This window comes from Bubalus bubalis, chromosome 19 (assembly GCF_019923935.1).
Source record: "Bubalus bubalis isolate 160015118507 breed Murrah chromosome 19, NDDB_SH_1, whole genome shotgun sequence".
Lineage (NCBI taxonomy): Eukaryota > Metazoa > Chordata > Mammalia > Artiodactyla > Bovidae > Bubalus > Bubalus bubalis.
In genome coordinates, this window is record NC_059175.1 from 35,196,519 (window position 1) to 35,221,096 (window position 24,578).

At 35.3% G+C, this 24,578-nt stretch overlaps 1 protein-coding gene across 2 annotated transcripts in view; it reads left to right on the plus strand.

Annotated features, from left to right (window-relative positions):
* RICTOR (RPTOR independent companion of MTOR complex 2) overlaps positions 1 to 24,578 on the plus strand; it is a 137,472-nt gene that overhangs the window by 50,709 nt on the left and 62,185 nt on the right. For both annotated transcript variants that reach the window (XM_006063515.4, XM_025270572.3), the window contains exons 5-8: positions 10,543 to 10,607; positions 11,397 to 11,528; positions 17,232 to 17,295; positions 23,711 to 23,837. In XM_006063515.4, the coding sequence (XP_006063577.2) occupies positions 10,543 to 10,607; positions 11,397 to 11,528; positions 17,232 to 17,295; positions 23,711 to 23,837 (388 nt within the window). The remainder of the gene's footprint in view (positions 1 to 10,542; positions 10,608 to 11,396; positions 11,529 to 17,231; positions 17,296 to 23,710; positions 23,838 to 24,578) is intronic.

Below are 24,578 nucleotides of genomic sequence, written 5' to 3' on the forward strand. Positions count from 1 at the left end.
GAAAGTTACCAATAATAGCTAAGACAGAATTTTAAAAATTTGTTACTTAATGATTGAAGGTTAATTAGTAATTCAGTCAGTAGTTGAGGCAGGATGAGATTCCTGTTATTTAAATTTACCAATTCAGTGTTCTTGCTATTTCTGCCCACCTCTTTGCTAGAGTTAAAAGTAAAAGGGTTTGATTTGTAAGATTTGTTTATTTAAATTGGGAGGTGATTGGTAAGAGAGTAAATCACCATAAAATTTTTTTATTAAAATAAGTTATTCCTAATATTTTGAAACTTAACAATAGATGAACTCGCCTGGTGATTAAAAGTGTAATGTTTCTTTAATAGTGGAAAATTTAGAATCTTAACAGTGTCTTCTCTAATTTCTTAGATATTTCTTAGATATATTTCCTGATATATGTGCATTATTTACATATAGAAAATTTAGTCTCTACTTGGGATAATTCTAATTCAAAAGGGATATTTTCATTAACACTGATTACTAAGACCTCTTCTATATATCTGGAAACAATTGTTCAGTTGCTAAGTTGTGTCAAACTCTCTGTGACCCCTTGGACAGTGTAGCCCAGGCTCTTCTGTCCTCCACTGTCTCCTGAAGTTTGCTCAAATTCATGACCATTGAGTGGTTGATGATGTCTAACCATCTCATCATCATCTTCCCCCTTTTCCTTTTGCAGTCTTTTCAAGCCTCAGGGTCTTTTCTGTTGAGTCAGCTCTTCACATCAGGTGGCCAAAGTATTGGAGCTTCAGCTTTAGCGTCAGTCCTTCCAATGAATATTCAGGGTTGATTTCCTTTAGGGTTGACTGGTTTGATCTCCTTGCTGTCCAGGGGACTCTGGAGTCTTCTCCAGTACCACAATTCCAAAGCATCAATTCTTCGATGCTTAAGCTTCTTTATGGTCCAGCTCTCATGTCTGTGTACATGACTACTGGAAAAACCATAATTTTGACTATAGGGACCTTTAGCAGCCAAGTGATATCTGTACTTTTTAATGTGCTGTTTAGGTTTGTCATAGCTTTCCTTCCAAGGAGCAAGTGTCTTTTAATTTCATGGCTGCAGTCACCTTCCACGGTGGTTTTGGAGCCCAGGAAAATAAAATCTGTCACTGTTTCCACGTTTTCCCCTTCTGTTTGCTATGAAGTGATGGGACTGGATACCATGATACTATTTTTTTTAACGTTGAGTTTCAAGCCAGCTTTTCCATTCTCCTCTCTTACCCTCATCAAGAGTCTCTTTAGTTCCTCTTCAGACAATATGAAAGCACAATTTAGCCACCTTTGAAAGGATAGCCTTAATATCTGTTACTATCCCTGGAGAATAGGCAGATAATTATGACAAATATGTTTCACTGTAAACTGTTTTTAGTTACTTGTGATTTTCCATTTTCCAGCTGAGTGGACATTTTTCTCAGAAACATTTCTTTCAGTATAAATACCTTTATATTAGGTAGCAGAAAATGAAACTCCTTTCTAAATAATTTCCAAATTCTGTGTGCTTTTAGGAAATCATAATAATAACTTAGACAAAAAATTTTTTTTCACCTTTCAAAACTGCTAATTCTAGCAAATGTTAAATGGTGAACAGTCATATATTTTGTGGTTTGAGAAGGGGGATAATTTTGAAATTACGTTTCACTGAGTCTATAGTTTTCTGCAAGGATATCTAGTAAGTGTGAAAAAGAAAATGCAGGGAAGGAGAACCAAGTACATACTTAGGTGAGAAACTAAGTCTTGACCAGATAAGATTTTTTATACTTTATTTTTAAGTTTCAGCGCATTTCATTTTATTAACATGATGTAGCAGAAGAATGGAAACACTGCCTTTTTAGAAATGGAGTTAGTTTAAGAAACTAACATTTTCCCCATTTTAGAAGCACAATATTTTATGTTTTAATAACAGATTCTGAGTTTAATTTTTCTATTAAGTTTATAAATTAGAACATATCCAAAATCTAAGTGATAACACCATGATAAGATGTCCTTTTAATTTTCTTTTTTATTAATATATGGTGCCATACAGTGACAATGATAGTAATCTAAAATATTTGTGAAATCTCAAATACTCCATATTTCTAGTAATGCAGTTTTAAGTCTTTTTGTCTTTAGGTCTTTAAGTAATGCAGTCTTTTTGTGTGTTTGTTAATCCTTTGAAATGGGCAGTAATTTGTGTATTTTTTTGCTAGCTGTTCTAGAAAAATATAATAAATTCACTTATTCATTTTATGTGTTAATAGCCAAGAGTATGGTTCTCCAGATTCTTGATTGATACCATTTTTGCAGCTGGGGAAATGATAATGTTCAGTTATTCTGTTTTTAAATCCACCACCTCCCCCATGTAAATTTGTGTGTGTGTGTGTGTGTGTGTTTGTTTTTGCATTGCATATGTAAATAATTTTAATACAAAAGTAGACTCATATTTCAATGGGCTCTGGACTTAGACTGGTTTGGTTTCATTTCTGGCTTTACCATTTAATAATAGCTTTGTGATGTTTGGAGGTCTTATTACCATCTCTAGTCTCAGTTGTCTTTATTACCAAAATATTACTTCTTTACTAGGATTGACATGATTAATAGTCAATAAATGCTACTTCTGTTACTATTTATGAATAGTATACTGTATATATAATTCTTCTTAGATTATCTAAGTAATAGATAATCATTGTAAATATTTATAAAATACAGAAAAGCACAGAAAGAAAAATAAACCACCTATGATTGTACTTTGTTTTTTGGTGATAAAATGGTGATGTGTGGACATCTTAAAAAAATGTATATACCTTTTTTTAAAGAAATGTATATTTTAAAGAATATTTTCCCTAACTCATTGATACATTATGCAGTTGTTCTTTGTGTTTCCAGTCTTCCCAGATGGGCCCTAGTGGTAAAGAAAGCACCTGTTAATGCAGGAGATGCAAGAGATGTGGGTTAGATCCCTGGGTTGGGAAGATCCCCTGGAGGAGGGCATGGCAGCCCCCTCCAGTATTCTTGCTTGGAAAATCCCACGGACAGAGGAGCCTGGTGGGATGCAGTCCACGGGGTCGCAAAGAGTTGGACATGACTGAAGCGACCCAGCGTGTTTTGTGTTTCAGTATTATGTAATACTAATACTGCTACATAGGTTTCTCCTTTATAAACATTTGTTTCTAGTTCCTTATTGTTGTAAATCACGTCATGAGGATCTTGTGCTTGAACCTACTTTCAGTTCAGTCAGTTCAATCGCATCTGACTCTTGACCCCAGGGACTGCAGCACACCAAGCATCCCTGTCCATCACCAACTCCTGGACTTTGCTCAAATGCATGTCATCGAGTTGGTGATGCCATCCAACATTCTCATCCTCTATCATCCCCTTCTCCTCCTGCCTTCAGTCTTTCCTAGCGTCATGGTCTTTTCCAATGACTCAGTTCTTTGCATCAGTTGGCCAAAGTATTGGAGTTTCAGCTTCAGCATCAGTCCTTCCAAGGAATATTTAGGACTGATTTCCTTTAGGATTGACTGGTTTATCTCCTTGCAGTCCAGGGGACTCTCAAGAGTCTTCTTCAACACCACAGTTCAAAAGCATCAATTCTTTGGTGCTCAGCTTTCTTTATGGTCCAACTCTAACATCCATACATGACTACTGGAAAAACCATAGCTTTGATGAGACCAACCTTTGTTGGCAAAATGATGTCTCTGCTTTTTAATATGCTGTCAAGATTTGTCATAGCTTTTCTTCCCAGGAGCAAGCGTCTTTTAATTTCATGGTGTTAGTCACCATCTGCAGTGATTTTGGAGCCCAAGAAAATAAAGTCTGTCACTGTTTCCATTGTTTCTGTGTCTGTTTGCCATGAAGTGATGGGACCGGATGCCATGATCTTTGTTTTTTGAACGTTGAGTTTTAAGCCAGCTCTTTCCCTCTGCTCTTTCACTTTCATCAAGAGGCTCTTTAGTTCCTCTTTGCTTTCTGCCATAAGGATATTATCTGCATATCTGAAGTTATTGATATTTCTCCCAGCAATCTTGATTCCAGCTTGTGCTTCATCCAGCCTGGCATTTCACATGATGTTCTCTGCATATAAGTTAAATAAGCAGGGTGATAATATACAGCCTTGACATACTCCTTTCCTGATTTGGAACCAGTTCATTGTTCCTTGTCCAGTTCTAACTGTTGCTTCTTGACCTGCATACAGATTTCTCAGAAGGCAGGTAAGGGGTCTGGTATTCTCATCTCTTGAAGAGTTTTCCACAGTTTGTTTGAAAGTTAAGGCTTTGGCATTGTCAATAAAGCAGAAATAAATGTTTTTCTGGAACTCTGTTGCTTTTTCTGTGATCCAGCAGATGTTGGCAGTTTGATCACTGGTTCCTTTGCCTTTTCTAAATCCAGCTTAAACATCTGGAAGAACCTACTTTACTTTTTAAATTATTTTATTAGTAGAAATCATCAAAAGAAAGTCCTGATTTTGTTGCATTTTTCCAACTTAGTTGTCCATATGTGTTTAGTTTATAATTCCATCCGCAGTATGTTTTTTTATTTAGTATATTCATGTTGAAAAACAGTTTCTTGCCAGTTTGTTAAGCTCTGTTTAAATAGCATTTTCCGGTGTATTTGATTCAGATTTTAGGAAATAGGATATATGTTTATTTATCTTTAGTAAATTGTTTTGTGCATTTTCTTTGCCTCTTATTAATCTTTTTGCAATTTGTTTAGACTTTCACATGTTAAGCACCTGCCTGTATTACTTTACTGTGAGGGTGGGGTGTTATGAGCTGAATTGTGCTGCATGTTCCACCTCCAACCCCCCCACCAATTTGTTTGTTGAAATTCTAACTCCTGGTACCTCAGAATGTGTCTCTATTTGGAGCTTGGCCCATTAAAGAGGTAATTAAGATGAAATGAAATCCTGTGGGTGGTCCCTAATCCAGCGTGATTGGTGAACGGATAGATAAAGACCACAGCATACGTAGAGGAAAGATCATGTGCCGACACAGAGAGATGATAGCCATCTACCAGCCAAGGGGTGAGGCCCTAAGAACAAAAAACTCTGTCAGGACACTTTGATATTGAACTTTTAGCCTCCAGAATCATGAGAAAGTAAATTTATTTGTATAAACCATCCAATTTGCTTATTTGTTACAGCAGCCCTAGCAAACTAATATAGGGCCTAGACCTTTTTGCCTGTCATGTTTTTATAAATATTTTTGATTAATATATTATTTGCTAGTAATATTGACTTCCAGAAAAACATCTATTTCTGCTTTATTGACTATGCCAAAGCCTTTGACTGTGTGGATCACAATAAACTGTGGAAAATTCTGAAAGAGATGGGAATACCAGACCGTATTACCCACCTCCTGAGAAATTGTAGGAGGCGCTAATGGTAAAGAATCTGCTTGCCAATGCAGGAGACGTAAGAGATACGGGTTCCATCCCCAGCTAGGGAAGATCCCCGGGAGAAGAAAATGGAATCCCATGGACAGAGGAGCCTGGCAGCCTACAGTCCATAGGGTTGTAAAGAGTCAGACATGATTGAAGTGACTTAGCATGCATGCATATAGCTTTTAAATAAATTGTCAAAACAGACTGGGTCAAAAACAAGGAGAGCCTGTGTGAAGGCAACAGGCAGTTACTCAGACTGTAAGTGGTGTAGGAACCAAGACTTCAGAGAAGAATCTTGTGGAAATGAGTTAACTTCTGCAACAATATTTACCTGGGAAGTACTGACTAATGTGGAATGTGGATGGGAAGGTAAAAATTCATACTCTAGTCCCAGGAGTACTATTGCTGAAAGATGGAGAAAACAGCACAGAGCTTTTGATGGAGACCTGTGGAATCAAGTAAAGGAGATTCTTTCCTCAGTACATATGTTGAATCCTGGGATGGGAAACTTAAAATCATAAGTAGAAAACCTTTGAAAATCAAGGTGGAGCTCCTAATGTTTTTGTAAAGCAAAAATGAGATGTGTCATTCTCTTGAGATTGGTCTCATGAACAACAAGCTTTCAGTTGAAACCTGGGGGAAGGAGGGGATAAAAGGAAAAACCAGAGGTTGACTCAGTCTTACAAGGGCAGCAGCCTAATCAGGACTCGCAAAGAGAGAGCATTGGCCTCACAAAGAGAGAGCAGGGTGAACCCCTTGTGGAGAAAGATGTCATCAGGAATCTCTGCAGGTTTTTGTGTACAAAGATTATAGAATCCACCAAGATAGGACTGCATGACCAGAACAAAAGGAAAAACAAATAATGAAAACAGACTCAGAGATTATCTATATCATTCATATCCATTTAGATGATAAACACTTTAAATATTTAAAATGTAGTTAATATATCAAGAACATAGAGTAAACTGGAGAAAATAGGTGAAAAATGATTTTTTATTATGATATTGGATGTGTACAAAGTAAATGGAAACACATTATGTCAAGTTAAAAACTCACTGGATAGGTACAATAGAGGATTAGACATATCAGAAGACAAGATAATAGAAAATACCCAGCTAAAGGACAGAACCCCATGAACAGTATGAAAAGGCAAAATGATAGGATACTGAAAGAGGAACTCCCCAGGTCAGTAGGGGCCCAGTATGCTACTGGAGATCAGTAGAGAAATAACTCCAGAAAGAATGAAGTGAAAGTGAAGTCACTCAGTCGTGTCCAACTCTTTGCGACCCCATGGACTGTAACCTATCAGGATGCTCCATCCATGGGATTTTCCAGTCAAGAGTGCTGGAGTGGATTGCCATTTCCTTCTCCAGGGAATCTTCCCAACCCAGGAATCGAACCCGGGTCTCCCGCATTGCAGGCAGATGCTTTACTGTCTGAGCCACCACCGAAAATGAAGGGATGGAGGCAAAGCAACAACAATACCCAGTTGTGGATGTGACTGGTGATAGAAGCAAGGTCTGATGTTGTAAAGAGCAATATTACATAGGAACTTGGAATGTTAGGTCCATGAATCAAGGCAAATTAGAAGTGGTCAAACAGGAAATGGCAAGAGTGAACGTTGACATTGTAGGAAACAGTGAACTAAAATGGACTGGAATGGGTGAATTTAACTCAGATGACCATTATATGTACTACTGTGGGCAGGAATCCCTTAGAAGAAATGGAGTAGCCTCATGGTCAACAAAAGAGTCCGAAATGCAGTACTTGGATGCAATCACAAAAACAACAGAATGATCTCTGTTCGTTTCCAAGGCAAACCATTCAGTATCATAGTAATCCAAGCCTATGCCCCAACCAGTAATGCTGAAGAAGCTGCAGTTGAACAGTTCTATGAAGACCTACAAGACCTTTTAGAACTACTACCCAAAAATGATGTCCTTTTCATTATAGGGGACTGGAATGCAAAAGTAGGAAGTCAAGAAACACCTGGAGTAACAGGCAAATTTGGCCTTGGAATACGGAATGAGGCAGGGCAAAGGCTAATAGAGTTTTGCCAAGAGAACTCACTGGTCATAGCAAACACCCTCTTCCAATAACACAAAAAGACTCTACACATGGACATCACCAGATGGTCAACACGGAAATCAGATTGATTATATTCTTTGCAGCCAAAGATGGAGAAGCTCTATACAGTCACCAAAAATAAGACTGGGAGCTGACTGTGGCTCAGATCATGAACTCCATATTGCCAAATTCATATTAAATTGAAGAAAATAGGGAAAACCACTAGACCATTCAGGTGTGACCTAAATCAAATCCCTAAGAAGTAGATGTAGGGGACTAGATCTGATAGACAGAGTGCCTGATGAACTATGGACGGAGATTCCTGGCATTGTACTGGAGACAGGGATCAAGACCATCCCCATGGAAAAGAAATGAAAAAAAGCAAAATGGCTGACTGGGGAGGTCTTACAAATAGCTGTGAAAAGAAGAGAAGTGAAAAGCAAAGGAGAAAAGGAAAGATATAAGCATCTGAATGCAGAGTTCCAAAGAATAGCAAGAAGAGATAAGAAAGCCTTCTTCAGCGATCAATGCAAAGAAATAGAGGAAAACAACAGAATGGGAAAAACTAGAAATCTCTTCAGGAAAATTAGAGATACCAAGGGAACATTTCATGCAAAGATGGGCTCGATAAAGGACAGAAATGGTATGGACCTAACAGAAGCAGAAGATATTAAGAGGAGATGGCAAGAATACACGGAAGAAGTGTACAAAAAAGATCCGCACGACCAAGGTAATCACAATGGTGTGCTCACTGACCTAGAGCCAGACATCCTGGAATGTGAAGTCAAGTGGGCCTTAGAAAGCATCACTACAAACAAAGCTAGTGGAGGTGATGGAATTCCAGTTGAGCTATTCCAAATCCTGAAAGATGATGCTGTGAAAGTGCTGCACTCAATATGCCAGCAAATTTGGAAAACTCAGCAGTGGCCACAGGACTGGAAAAGGTCAGTTTTCATTCCAATCCCAAAGAAAGGCAATGCCAAAGAATGCTCAAACGACTGCACAACTGCACTCATCTCACACGCTAGTAAAGAAATGCTCAAAATTCCTCAAGCCAGGCTTCAGCAATATGTGAACCATGAACTTCCTGATGTTCAAGCTGGTTTTAGAAAAGACAGAGGAACCAGAGATCAAATTGCCAACATCTGCTGGATCATGGAAAAAGCAAGAGAGTTCCAGAAAAACATCTATTTCTGCTTTATTGACTATGCCAAAGCCTTTGTGTGGATCACAATAAACTGGAAAATTCTGAAAGAGATGGGAATACCAGACCACCTGATCTGCCTCTTGAGAAATCTATATGCAGGTCAGGAAGCAACAGTTAGAACTGGACATGGAACAACAGACTGGTTCCAAATAGGAAAAGGAGTATGTCAAGGCTGTATATTGTCACCCTGCTTATTTAACTTATCTGCAGAGTACATCATGAGAAACGTTGGGCTGGAAGAAGCGCAAGCTGGAATCAAGATTGCTGAGAGAAATATCAATAACCTCAGATATGCAGATGATACCACTCTTATGGCAGAAACTGAAGTGGAACTCAAAAGCCTCTTGATGAAAGTGAAAGTGGAGAGTGAAAAAGTTGGCTTAAAGCTCAACATTCAGAAAACGAAGATCATGGCATCTGGTCCCATCACATCATGGGAAATAGATGGGGAAACAGTGGAAACAGTGTCAGACTTCATTTTTTTGGGCTCCAAAATCACTGCAGATGGTGACTGCAGCCATGAAATTAAAAGACGCTTACTCTTTGGAAGGAAAGTTATGACCAACCTAGACAGCATATTGAAAAGCAGAGACATTACTTTGCCAACAAAGGTCCTTCTAGTCAAGGCTGTGGTTTTTCCTGTGGTCATGTATGGATGTGAGATTTGGACTGTGATGAAAGCTGAGCACCAAAGAATTGATGCTTTTGAACTGTGGTGTTGGAGACGACTCTTGAGAGTCCCTTGGACTGCAAGGACATCCAACCAGTCCATTCTGAAGGAGATCAGCCCTGGGATTTCTTTGGAAGGAATGATGCTAAAGCTGAAACTCCAGTACTTTGGCCACCTCATGCGAAGAGTTGACTCACTGGAAAAGACTCTGATGCTGGGAGGGATTGGGGGCAAGAGGAGAAGGGGACGACAGAGGATGAGATGGCTGGATGGCATCACTGACTCAATGGACGTGAGTCTGAGTGAACTCCGGGAGTTGGTGATGGACAGGGAGGCCTGGCGTGCTGCGATTCATGGGGTCGCAAAGAGTCGGACACAACTGAGCGACTGAACTGAACTGATCAACCTAGAGATTCGGAAATTTATGTTTTCCCTAAGCAGGGATACAGATAAAACCACACTTGAACAGTTAGAATGAGAAAATCAAAAGATAGAGAACAATATCTTGCATGGAGTCTGAAAAAAAAGAATATGACCTTCTTAGGAGCCAATAATAAGACTGATATCAGACTTCTCAACAAACAGTGGAAGCCATTTTGAATTGTTTTGAATTCATTACCAGCAACCTTGACTATAAAACAAATGAAGATACCAGTAAAACAGATCAACAACAATGACTGAGGGAGAAGAGAGAATACCCCATAAAGGTATCACTGGAGTGAAGAATAATGGAAATATTGTGCATTTGAGAGTAAATATAAATTGGTAATTGAACTAACTAAAAACAATTGTAGCTTTATAGGGCTTAAAAGATAGGTAGAAAAAGCAAAAACATAGGGAAAGGTGAGAGGAATAAATGGAAATGAAGTGTTTAAAGAGTGTTTTTATTGAGACATGGTAAACTAGTAATTTCTGTTAGACTGTAGTAATTTCAAAAACTGCATGTTGTAATCTCAGGAAAGAATAGTTTTAAAAGCAGTAGAAGTATGAAGGGGGGAAAAGAATAATAAAAAATAATTGTTTAGTTTTCAAACAAAGTCATGAAATGTAGAACTGTCAAGTTGGAAAAACAATTAGGTGATAGACATAAATATTCATACTTTGAAAGTCGAATCATATATTTTTCAAAATTTTATTAAAGACAAAGATCTTAATTTTCCTTTTTGAAAAAGTAATGTGTGTAAGTAGGCAAAAACATAATGCATTTTTGTATACTTATTTTGTTTTTCTGACAGCTGCTTTGTGATATTGGCCACAGTGAAGAAAAACTGGGTTTTAACTATGAGGATATCATAATTTGGTAAGTTCAGTTCCCTTCTTCATATCTTCTGAATTTTTAGTAATTTCAGTTTTAGTCATTTTAAACTAAAAATAGGTTACTGTAACACCTTGTATTGATTTTATATAAACAGTTGTGTGATTGTTAGAAAAATTTAGGATCTCCAACATTTTTAACATTTTCAACTGTTAATCCTATTGTAATTTTCAAATACATATAATCAAAACTAATGTTGAAAAGTACCTGGACTTCTACAGTCTTAACTTCTAAATTAAACACAGTAAAAGTTCTCATGTTATTCCCAAGAGCAAGAAGAACCTGTATAATTATCTCTACATCTCACCTAAGACAACATGTGCTTATGGCAAACCTGATTTGCTCAAGCCTACCAAGAAAGGCAGTGTTACAGTTTCATAGCCATCTTTTTGGTATGCTTAGGAATTAAAATTGGTATAAATAGTCTCTTCCTAATGTCATTATAAAGCATTTTTATTTATTGGCTTAAACCAGTGATTCTTTGAAAGAAGTGAAACAGGTAGGTGAATGGAGAGTGATAGATTGTAGAGGCATATGTGATACAGCCTTAAAAAGGCATGTATAATTTCCCTTTGTTTTTATGAACTACAGAAGGTAGGGATATACCAAAGAGGCACAAATTAAAAAACATTAATGAAGTACCATGGCTTACAGTGAATAATTTTTATATGTTTAAAATGATGAGTATCTTTGCTTATTTCAGCTGAGGTATTTGATACCACAATTTTGTGTGTATTTGAAACTCATGTAGCATGACTTTTTGTTTTCATACAGCTTGCGGTTAGCTTTATTGAATGAAGCAAAAGAAGTGCGGGCAGCAGGGCTTCGAGCTCTTCGGTATCTCATCCAAGACTCCAGTATTCTGCAGAAGGTGCTAAAATTGAAAGTGGACTATTTAATAGCTAGGTAATTTTCTTAGAGCCCTCTGTTTTTATATATTTTTTAAATCATATATTAAGTTTTAGCATACCTATCATAAAGTATAGAGATTTTTAGTGTAAAACCTGTAATTTTTACAGGTAGATACAACCAAGTACCCTATTATCCAAAATAAGATATGGAACATTTTCAGTATCCCAATCAAGTTCTCTTGTGTCCCCCAATCAGTAGTAAACATGGCTCTGACTGTTCTCATTTTAGACTAGATTTTCTTATTTTTGAGTATCATATATTGGAAGTATATGTTACTCTTTTCTTTCCTTAATGTTATCTGTGAGATTTATCCACGTTGATTTAAAAAAAAATTCCATGTAGTATTTCATGTTATAAATAGAGTATAATTGATTCTGTTGATTTTTTTTTTTTCTTGGTTGTTTTCAGTGTTTGACTATTTTGAATAAAGTTGACCTGAACTTTATTGCACAAGTTGTTGGTGGATGTTGTGCGCTCATTTCTTTTAGTTACATATGTAGGAGTGGAATTGCTGGGTGATAAGTTTTTATGTATATTTAACTTTAGTAATAAGTTCCGTGGTAGCTCAGACAGTAAAGCATCTGCCTACAAAGTGGGAAACCTGGTTCGCTCCCTGGGTCAGGAAGATCCTCTGGAGAAGGCAGTGGCACCCCACTCCAGTACTCTTGCCTGGAAAATCCCATGGATGGAGGAGCCTGGTAGGCTACAGTCCATGGGGTTGCAAAGAGTCGGACATGACTGAGCAATTTCACTTTCACTGCTGTGCAGTTTTCTAAAGTAGTTGTACTGATTTCCATTCCTATCAGAAATACTTGCGTGTTCCAGTCTCTCCATATTCTTACCAGCATTTACTATTTTCAGTTTCTAATTATACCTTTTTTGCTATGGTTTTCATTGTGAGTTTCATTGTGCTTTTAATTTCCATTTCCCTTTCATTTGCCTGTTGACTGTATATCCTGTTTGTTTTTTGCTTATTTGTAAATTGGATTGTCTATCTTTTTGTGTAGGAGTTCTTGATGTCTTCTGGATATGATTCCTTTCGAGTATACTAATTGAAAATGTCCTCTCCTAGTCAGTTTACTTTGTTTTCTTACTCTTCTTAATAAAATCCAATATAGCAGTCTTTTATTTTATGGTTAATGAGTTTGGTCTTTGGAAGAGAGGTCTCTGATCTCTTCTGAAGGGTTTATTCCTTATATATCGAAATAATTGTCAGGTCATGATTCATTTTTATCAATATCCAATAAATATTAGAGGCATTTAGTGAAAAGATTTTCCTTTTGTGTTCTAAATTAGTTTCATTTTTGTTGTAAGTCAGGTAATTGATAAGTATGGATCTATTTTTGCTTTCCCTGTATTCTTTATTTGGCCTGTTTGTCTGTTCTAGCTTTGTTTTCTCCCAGTTTTAAGTGTCTGTAGCTTGACAGTAAGTTATCTGTTAATGTAAGTCCTCCTTGAGTAAAGAAGTTTCTGGGTTATTTTGAGTTCTGTATTTCCACATGAATTTTAGAATCAACTTGTCCATTTCCATCAGACTTTCCTAGGTATTAATAATAATTGCATTGAAGCTCTGGATTAATTTGGGGTGAATTGACGTTTTAATATCAAATCTTCTCAGTGTTTATTTATTTGGAACTTTAAATTCTCTCAACATTTTGTAGTTTTCTAGTAGAGGTCTTGCATATATTTGTTAGGTTTATCCTAAGGCATTTATTCGGAGAAGGCAATGGCACCCTACTCCAGTACTCTTGCCTGGAAAATCCCATGGACGGAGGAGCCTGGTGGGCTGCAGTCCATGGGGTCGCTAAGAGTCGGGCATGACTGAGCGACTTCACTTTCACTTTTCACTTTCATGCATTGGAGGACGAAATGGCAACCCACTCCAGAATTCTTGCCTGGAGAATCCCAGGGATGGGGGAGCCTGGTGGGCTGCCGTCTGTGGGGTCGCACAGAGTCGGACATGACTGAAACGACTTAGCAGCAGCAGTAGCAGCAGCAAGGCATTTATTACATGATAGTGTTAATGTAATTAAAATTTTTTTTTCATAGTTCTCTCTGCTAACATATAGAAAAATAATTGTAGGGTTTTCTTTTTGTATATTCTTATCTCAGTGATCTTGCTAAATTCATTTTTTAATTTTAATTGTTTTTAAGGTTATTTTATTAGAGTTTCTATGTACATTAGTATTAGTTGCAATTGATGACCATTTTATTTCTTTCTTTCCAATTCTTATGTTTTTATTTTCCTCCTTATTGCTCTGGTTAGAATATTGCACTGACTAGAAATGGTATTTGGATAACTGTTTTGCTCCTGAACTTGTTGAAGTTGTTTGGCTTTTGCCATTGTTTATGATACTTTTTGTAGATTTTTAGTGGATTTCTTTATGTTTCTTGTTTGTATTCCTGAGGTAAACACCATTTGCTCATTATGTCTTTTTATTTTATTTTTAATTGTATTTGATTTGCTAATAGTTTGTGGAAAAATGTTTGCAATTATGCTTATGAAAGGTATTGGCCTATTTTTTCCATTTTTCTGATCTTGTTTGATCTTGGTATCAAGAGTATGTTTATAAAACAACTTGAAATATTTCTCTCTTTATATTCTCTGGAAGAATTTTTATAAAACTCGTCTAATATACTGTTTTTTACCATACATGATCAGTAGAATTCACCAGTGGATCTTTCTGGGCCTGTGGTTTGTTTTTTAAGGCAGTTTTAAGATTATAAAGTCAGTTTTTTTGTTTGTTTGTTTACTGGCATAATACTATTCACATTTTCTACTTCCTCTGTCAGTTCTTTATATATTTTGAAGCTTTGTTATTGCATTCATATTTAGAATTTCTCATTGGGCTAATTGTTTTATACTTAGAAAAATGTGTCTATTTCTGGTAATACTTCTTTTATGAGTGTTCTTGTTATCTGATACTAAGATAGCTATACTAACTTTCTATTTCTTTTATTTAGGATTTGCACAATATATCCTTTTTTGTCCTTTCACTTTATTTTTCTTTTTCTTAAAAATTTAAGTTTCTCTCCTGTTAACATCATACATATTTCTTAAAAATCTAGTTTGACCATTTTTGTCTTTTGATTGGTGTATTTAGACTATGTCTAGTGGTTTTTATATGCAGCATCTATGGGCTTTGTCTAATGTAATTATATATATATATGTTTATGAATTTGTCATCTTGCTATTATTTTTCATATATATTTGTCTTTGCTATCTTGCTGTTCATATTTTGCTTGCCACATTTATTTTTTGGTCTTGCATTTGTCCTTTTTGCTTCTTTGGGGAAAAAATCAAGATTTTTTTTTCCCTTGTCTATTAATTATTGGCTTTAAAGCCTTTTCTTCTTTAGCAGTTACCCTAGAGATTACATTTATCCTTGGTATATTAAGGTTTGCCACTTTTATTACAGCCAGAACCTCTTACAGTTTGACCATATTACCTCCCCTCTTGTCTTTTGTCATGTTACATTTTTATTTCTATATATATTTGTAAACCCACAGGATAGTCCTGTTAATTGTTTTAAATTGGAACCCTTGATATTTACGTATGTTATTTACTCATTCCAATATTCTTCCTTCTTGCATTTCTACACTTCTATCTTGGGTCACTGTCTTGAATTCCCATTACTGTTTTCTTGTAGTATAGGTATACTGGAGTTGAAATCTTTCATATTTTGTCTGTAAATCCTCTATTTACCTTCCCACTTGAAGGCTATTTTTTTGATCAGTTACTATTTTTCAGTGCTTTAAGTTACTGTGTTCTGGATTTTGTTTCTAAGTAAGTAGTTTCTCTTGTTGCTTCTTGTAAGTGGTAAGGTCTTTTTCTCCTTTGGCTACTTTAAAGACTTGTCTGTTATTTTTCTCTCCTATCCCCTGATACTCCAGCTATACAGTGTTGAATCTTTACACTGTGCCACATGTCTCTGATGCCCTTACTGTAACATTATTTTCGTATTTGGTGTTGTTAACCTTTGTGCTTTCTACTAATCTGTTTTTTTTTTTTTTTTCTTCCATTGTGCTAGTAAATCAGTCTTTTGAATTTTGAATTTCAGTTACTATATTTTTGTGATTTATATATTACTTAAACATTCTAGATCTCTCCTTTATTTATTTTCTTGGACATAATAGTCATAGTTATTTATAGATCTCTTACAACAGTTCCAATACGTGAATCACTTGAGTTTTGTTTCTGTTGTCATTTTCTTGGATTTTGGCTACTTGACCTCTTTTTTTTTTTTCGTCTTAAAGCATATTTCATATTACGTGATAGGATGTGAACATTGTATATTAAAAATTTTTGGTTCTTGGATCATGTTATTTGTAGACTTATGCTTTATTCTGGAGTGTTGATTTATTACACTAATTCTGTTAAAATTTGTTTTTTCCTTTGCCTTGGCTAGGAAGTGTCTATTGAGAATCTCAAGTGAAAATGTGAATGTTTAGCAGAACCGCTTCATCTTGATCAGCCTCAAGCCCTAACATGTTTCTTACAGTATTATATACCTGCTAAAATTTCTACTCAGTTATCTGGCTGCTCAGCTGTAGCTTTTTGCTTGGTTTTTTGGACTTTAACCCTGCATTTGCACGACATAGAAATAGGCAAATGTCTTGGAAAGAAGATTGCATGCGGATTCTTGCTTACTCTTCTACTTTCGTTTCTCCGAGATTTTTTTCCCCCTCAAGTCTCAGCCACTTTGGCTGTGCCAGTTCAGTCTCTTTACACAGTACAGCAAGATTTTTGTTTTTTTTTAGGACTCTATTCACTTAAAACTGGAAATTGACAAGTGTCCCCAGATACAAAACCCGAGTGAATATGGAGCTTGCGCTTTTTTCCAGGGGTTATTATCCATTGCCTTTTCACAGTTGCTTTATAAAGTAACATATTTAACCTTTATAGTTATCATTAGCAGGAGGATTGTTCAGATCTTTTGTGGCCAGAAATAGAATCCTGTGTCTATTTACTTTTTGATAAAATTGTTTTAGATTAATTATATTCAGATAGCAGAAATGCTTTTTGAATAGCAAGTTATCTATTTATCAATAGGTAAAATATTGATTAGAATAGTGAACTGTCTAAACATAAGTAAGAATGAATTATTCTGCCACATAAACCAAAGCTCTTTAGAAATTGAATAATGAACTTTACAGAGAAATGTCAGTTAAGTCATACTTGAGCATTAATTTTTGAAGTACATTCACATTTCAAATTATATTTTAGTAAAATAGAGTTATTATGACTAATGTAAGACTTAACGTAGTCATAACATGCAAAATTTAGGCTGTGGTTAAAATCACAATTAAACTAAAACTAGGCTTGAAATATTTTTCCTTCACAATTTTTTAAAAATATCTGTGAACTTTTATCAAAGATAGGTGAATATCTTTTTCAGTAGATTTCTGATATTTTGCTTTATAAATATGTTTATTATTTCCATATAGATGTATGTAATTCTGTAAATTACTTACTATATTCTTTCTTGGAGTTTTAAATGAAATAGTTTTGATTTATAACAAGTATTTATCACTGGAGATATTAAATTAAATATCTGCTGGTACTGAAAAATTACATATATTAACATTTAAAAATACTGTATTGACATGAACATCGGTCTGTCTGATCATGGTATTATACAAAAATTTGTTTAATAAGATTTTTATCAATAATTAAATATTTTATATATTCTTTAGGTGCATTGACATACAGCAGAGCAACGAGGTAGAGAGGACACAAGCACTTCGATTAGTCAGAAAGGTAAGCTCCATGTCTGAGAGTAAAAGCAGATTTATGGTTTTCATGTTATGCATTTTACAGTTTCAGATTTAGACTGTCTTGTGAAATCTATTAAAATTTAAAGACTGAATTCTCATTAAACATTTTTATTTTGTTGAAATGATAGGCATTAAGTAGGTTCATTAAACTTCAAGGTAAGCATAGATATTTTGTGTAATTATTCTATGTGATTGGGTATAGCTGGGACAGTATTTTTAATAAAATCTCCATTGTAAAGAATATTTCTTCCTTTATTAGACATATAAAGAAATTACTGCTTTGATATGTTATTGGAGAAAGAGGATTACTTGTGTGGCACCCCCATTTTGTCTTAATTATATACTTGGAGTTAATTCTGTTTAAATGAATGTCAAAGGTCACCAGCTGGTTGTTTTGAAGATGAATTTGGGTACATCAGTAGACAGTTGCAATAAACAATTCAGGCCATTGTACAGAATAAAAGGTCAAAATCTAAACTCTGCAAAAGAAGATGTTGAAGATAATCCATAATGCTTCTAATGATAGGCTTTCCAAGAGTTTTTCTTTAAATTGTTAATGTGATGCCCTAATGGCAGAGGAATAGACTGAATTGAGAGTTAATTTGGTTAGGGTATGGCTCATGTAAGAATTTTATCATCTTTCATTCTGAAGTATCATGTTTCATCTTAAAAATTTGTAAGACTCATGCAGTATATGTTTGTTTTAATGTAAAAATATCTAAAATTAGCAGTTAACATTTTTTAGCTCTTCTCCTCTTTCCCTACTTTTGAATTCAGCACATGTTCCATGATTGCAGAACGTTGAGTTTGTGCATTAACTTGACCCCCTCTTTCCTTTTTCTTCCAGTTGTCCAGCTTATGGTTAGTAATAGTACCCACAGGTGAGCATAGTAAGGAAGAAGCAAATGGATGAATTGTCTTCAAAGAAACTTTTAGTTCTAGTTAAGAATGATATTGGAGATAGATTAAAAAAAAGTTTGTTATAGGGTAAAAATTGCTATGTGGGCATCATGATTTGACTCTTCATATTTAAATTTAAAAATTAGATTTATGTTTCCTTACTTACTCATACAATCTTTCCTACTGCAGTAATTTTGAGAATTCATGATAAAAAAACAAAATATGTTTCTGAAAAACCTAGAAATAACTCTTTGGTTATTTGAGTTATATATATGTCAGTATTTACTTACTAGGAATTTAAAGTGAGAAATTTAAAGATATATCAACATATTAAAAATTCATTATAAGTAAACAAAAATAACACTTTTATAAAAATAACTTTTTCAAAAAGAAAATTAATGACTAGAGTGGCATTATTTTAGATTTATACAAATTTCTGTAGTGTTTGTCCTGATAGAAGATAGCTGGATTGTCATATTTGCTTCTATATCCAATCTCTTGTGATTTCACATGCATTGAAGCCTCTGGAAAAATTCCATATGTACTTGTGAGAGAAAAAAGACAAATAATATCTTTGAATTACTATGAAAATAGTTTTGACTTTGCAGAATCCCTGAAAATATTCTAGGGACTGTCAGTTTTCTGTACCACAATTTGAGAGTTGCTGCCTTAGAAACAGCATTCAGGTGGAAAAACAAACCCAAATGGATTCAATTCAGCTTCTTTGAATTATTCACTAAATATTTTCTTTCAGTTTTGTTCAATGTTTTATGTAAGTTACCATTTAATCTGTAAGTAGCTCAATAAAAATAAGCAGACCCTTGAAGCAATTTAGTAATGCCATAACAAAAATATAATTTTGTTATCTTTTAAAGAACAGAGTAATTTGAGGCAGGTATCATTTGTGGATCCAAGGGCAAGAAAATTGGAGAAGGAAATGGCTACCCACTCCAGTATTCTTGCCTGGAGAATCCCATGGACAGGAGTGCCTGGAAGGCTATAGTCCATAGGGTCACAGAGTCAGACACGACTGAGCATGCACATACATGCACGCAGAGGTGGGGCGTGGAGGACAGCAATGAACGAAATAGATGAAGATGGTCAAAAGATGCAAACATCCAGTTAAAAAATAAGTCATGAAGATGTAATGAACAGCATGATAACTATGGTTAATACTGTATTGTATATTTGAAAACTGCTGAAAGAGCAGATCTTAAAAGTCCTGATCACAAGAAAAAGAACTGTAACTCCATATGGTGATGGATGTTACCTAGACTTACTGTGGTGATCGTATCACAATATATACAAATATTGAATCATGTTGCATACTTGAAACTAAAAAAAAAAAAAAAAAAAAAACAGGCTCAAAGCAAGAGTTGTGTCGTAGGGTTCCTTGGTTTAGCTAAAAGCAGTTAGTTTAAAAGGGAAAGCATGCTTGCTGAATCAACAGTGGCCTCTAATGGCCAGAGGAACTATAATTTCACTAATACTTTTAACAATCAAAGCATGTATTTCTTTTTTGCAGCAACATCTTGACAACTGAGTTAGTAGAAATTAATGTTAATAATATAATTGCTAGGTCAACTGTGGGTTTTTTGTATGCATTTAGAACAGTTTTTAAATTTTCAATGAAAGTATTAATGTTTTATAGGGCTTCCCAGGTGGCTTAGTGGTAAAGAATCTGCTTGCCAGTGCCAGAGACTTGCGTTCAGTCCTCGGGTCAGGAAGATCCCTGGAGAAGGAAATGACAACCCACCCCAGTATTCTTGCCTGGGAAATCCCATGGACAGAGGAACCTGTCAGGCTACAGTCCATGGGGTCACAGAGAGTCAGACATGATTTAGTGACTAACCAACAATTAATCTTCTATATTTTAAAGGAAAAGCAAAAACACCTGTTGCTTTTGGATAACTTGCTTTATGAATAATTCAGAATACTCATGTTACTTTTTCTTCTTTTTCACCTGTTTCATTCATTTAGGGAATTTTTTTGTTTGCTTGTTTTTTTTCAATGTGTTTAATTTTTTTTTCCCTCTCTCTAATCCAGGTAATCCTTCCTGATTCTTACCGCTCTCATTTTCTATTATTATTTTCCCACTGAGCAGCCCTTGCTACTCTTTATCCAATTTAAATTCTTCTTGGTGGTGGGTTAGTCGCTAAGTCCTGTCTGACTCTTGTGAATCCATGGACTGTACTCTGCCAGGTGACTCTGTCCATGGGGATTTCCCAGACAAGAATACTATTGGAGAAGGAAATGGTAACCCACTCCAGTGTTCTTGCTTGGAGAATCCCAGGGACGGGGGAGCCTGGTGGGCTGCCATCTATGGGGTTGCACAGAGTCGGACACAACTGAAGCGACTTAGCAGCAGCAGCAGCAGGCAAGAATACTGGAGTGGGTTACCATTTCCTTCTCTAGGGATCTTCCTGACCCAAGGGTCAACGCCAGGTCTCCTGCATTGATGGAGGTCTCCTGCATTGCAGGGGGAATCTTTACCAACTGAACCACCAGGGAAGCTCTTACTTGCTGCCTAATTAGGCTATTATTCATACATCATTTCTTTATTTATGCAGTATAAATTTACTGGGCTTCCCTTGTGGCTCAGCTGGTAAAGAATCTGCCTGCAATGCAGGAGACCTGGGTTTGATTCCTGGGGTGGGAAGATCCCCTAGAGAAGGGAAAGGCTACCCATTCCAGTTTTCTGGCCTGGAGAATTCCATGGACTGTATAGTCCATGGGGTTGCAAAGAGTCGGACACGACTGAGCGACTTTCATGTTCAACATTCATGAATTTAATATATCTCACATTTTTTTAATAGTTGAAAGGGATTGAGTTAAAGGAATCACTTGTCCTTGATACACAGCAGGATATTGGTTAAACCAGAGTGAAAAACCCAGTTCTCCAAATTTCCAAACCTGCACTGGCTCATGAATCCTTTTGGTATTAAGCACAACCTGCTTTTCTTGACATTCAGAGCTCACTTTTTGGCCAACCAGTTACTATGACCTATCTCATTATTAGCTTTAGACAAGCTGCCTTTCACCACTGCTATGATCATTGCTTGTGTCCTACTCTTTTCATTTCCACCCCTTTCTACATTAGATTCATCTTACAGTCTTAGCTGAAATTTTAAATATTTACCCTAGAAAAGTAGACTTCCCTGGTGGCTCAGACGGTAAAGCGTCTGCCTGCAATGCGGGAGACCCGGGTTCGATCCCAGGGTTGGGAACATACCCTGGAGAAGGAAATGGCAACCCACTCCAGTATTTTTGCCTGGAAAATCCCATGGACAGAGGAGCCTGGTTGGCTATTGTCCATGGGGTCGCAAAGAGTCGGACACGACTGAACAACTTCACTATCTATCTATCTAGAGAAGTCAGTGTTTCTGTAATTTCTTTTATAACAGTTCTACAAATTTATTACATACTTATGATCTTATATTTGTTACATATATATATCTGTTCTATCAAGAGATGATTAAACTTTTATTTCAACAGATATTAAATTGAATGACTTTTCCCTCACTGATTGCTCATTGATTTGTAAGAAAAACATCCATCCTCCAATTTACACAGAATTTAAGAGTTTCTTTGCACATATTTTTCCTGGAAAATAAGAATGGTTTCATCTGTAAAAACTTTTAAATTACAGATACCCATTTTATAGCACTACACTTGAGATTAATAGATTAGAATTTAATACTTGAAATTCTAGACATCATCAGATCATATGCATCCTCATTTACAAATGAGAAAACTAAGACATCGAGAGGACTGATTTCCCAAGGTAACAGTTTATTAATGTTTGATTTGGCCCTGAAAGCCAGTTGGCCTGGCTTCTAGCCACTTCTTTTTAGAATATGTTGCATACATCTTAACAGTCCTTATATGTGTAATAATAGATCAGTAAGTATTAAAATACAAATTATAGTCATAGGATATGAGAATTTTCTCACCCAGAAAGATCAGTTTCTTATACCTTTTTCCTTTCTTCTCCTTTCTTCTCCATTTTTAATTAATGAAGGATACTGTTTAGAAGCAAATGTGGAAGATTTTATAGATTTTAAAATTATTGGAGACTTATATATTTTATGTCATGGAGCAGTATTCTGTAATTTCATATGAACCTTGTCATACATTTACATGTCATGGAGCAGTATTCTGTAATTTCATATGAACCTTGTCATACATTTACATGTACTCTACCCAACATAGATCTTTCCTTTGAATCTCTAAAGGACCTAACTGGATATCAATTAAGTTTTATATTGTATCCTCTAATTGTGTCATGATACAAGTCTTATTTTTCAGAAGAATTCTGAATATAGTTATATCTAGGAAAGGTTGATTATCCCCAATATTTATTACCACCCAAATTGAAGAAAACATTTTCATCTACTCCCATTCTAAGGACCTGTTATTTTGAAATACTTCATCTAACAAATAGTCTTTTATTTATTAAACAGTAATAGCTACATAATTTTTCCTTGTTTTCCAAATGGAAGATATATGTTATCTGTTTTCAGTATTCCAAATGTTATTGCCAATTAAACTTTTCATTTAAAGTGAGATTCAACAAAAGTTTTTATCACCAGGGGTATAATGTTTCCAGCACAGTTTTTGAAATATTAGAAATAGATTATGGAGGGATTCCTGCCTACTCTGAAATAGCAAATAATCATGAGTGAGCTCCCCATGACCGGGATCTAAGGGTGGCCTCTAAGAGCTGAGAGCAGTCACCACAACAATCCGAAAGAAAGTGAGGACTTAAAAAAAAAAGATTATGGATTATTAAACTTTGGCTTTCAGTATAGCAACAAATGATAGTTAGAGATGGGGGATTATTATGTTTCATTTTACTGCAGTCAAAGTAAGAAAGAATGCGGGCCCAAATCAGAGTTTGAAAGTGGAAAGAATTGGGTTAATGAGGTAAATTGATAGGATAGAGTGGTGATTATATATGAAGAAAGGGTCAGGAATGTAATAATATAGAAGTATGTTGACAGCTATTGTCACCACTGGTTTAGTTTGTCGGGTTACTGAAAAGTTGTTTAAAATAGAATTAAGCTTTTTTTTTTTTTTTTTTTGCCTTTTCATTCTATTCATGGGGAGCCTGGCATGTTGCAATTCATAGGGTCGCAAAGAGTCAGACAAGACTTGGCGACTGAAAAACAACAAGAGCTCCTCTTATCCTCTCGAATAAGCTCCTATTCTGGAGGAATTTAGAGTCTCTGAAAGATTATATCTTGTTAGTCAACTAATTTATAGTCTGGACTATTACGGGAAAAAAGCCAACACTGTTTGCCATGGTAATGATTAACATTTATTGTATCAAATATCTGTTGTATTAGCCCTTTGACATGTTCATATGAAGCAGAAGATTAAAATTGATGCCTTGGTCTTAAAAATATTCTGTGGTCTTAAACACCTCTGTCTGAACAAGATAGGTTTCGAAAATGTATTAGGAAATAATTTCTTTTTCTAATTTCTCCCTGTTACAGATGATTACTGTGAATGCTTCCTTGTTTCCTAGCTCTGTGGCCAACTCATTAATAGCAGTTGGAAATGATGGACTTCAAGAAAGAGACAGAATGGTTCGAGCATGCATTGCCATTATCTGTGAACTAGGTCAGAATTATTCTTTGAGTAATAAAAATACAGTATTTTAGAAAGAATATATAACATTTTTAATGTGAATTCTTTAGGTGTTGGTTAAAAATAAGAATATGAAAAAGTAGGACATTCCTGATAGGGAAGTAGTGGACTTACTGTTTAAACAGATTATTTCAAAGAGACATTTAAATTCTACAGATTTTAAAAGTTTTACTCATCATGAAATTTAAGGTAAAGGAATTGTCCAAATTCTAGTAATTAGAATAGAATCTCTTAAAGTGTGATTCTCAGACATTAGTTAACCACACTATGTATCTTGATGTGAATGAAAAACAATTCCCAATGTATTAAAAAAAGAATTCTAAATACAGGTTTAAAGAGTTAAAAAATATGGGGAGAAAAATGGATGAATTTTTTCTGATTGTAAGGAAAGGGAGTTTTGAATTATCGAAAGAAATCAAACATTTCATCAGCTGTAGATTTTATTATAAGGAGGTAAGAAAACATGCCATGCCAGAACAAAGAAAAAATAAATATAACAAATATGATAGGTAAAGAACTTATTTATATACAGATCAGTAGGAAAAATAAGTAATTCTCAAAGAAATGCATGGCTAATCAAAGTATTTTAAAGGTTTAAAGTTAAACCTCCCTTATAACCAAATAAATATAATTTTAAATGACAAGATAAGATCATATTTTTCCCCACTGAAATGGTATAGGTTACATTCACTCTAGATAAAATAAATAAATTAA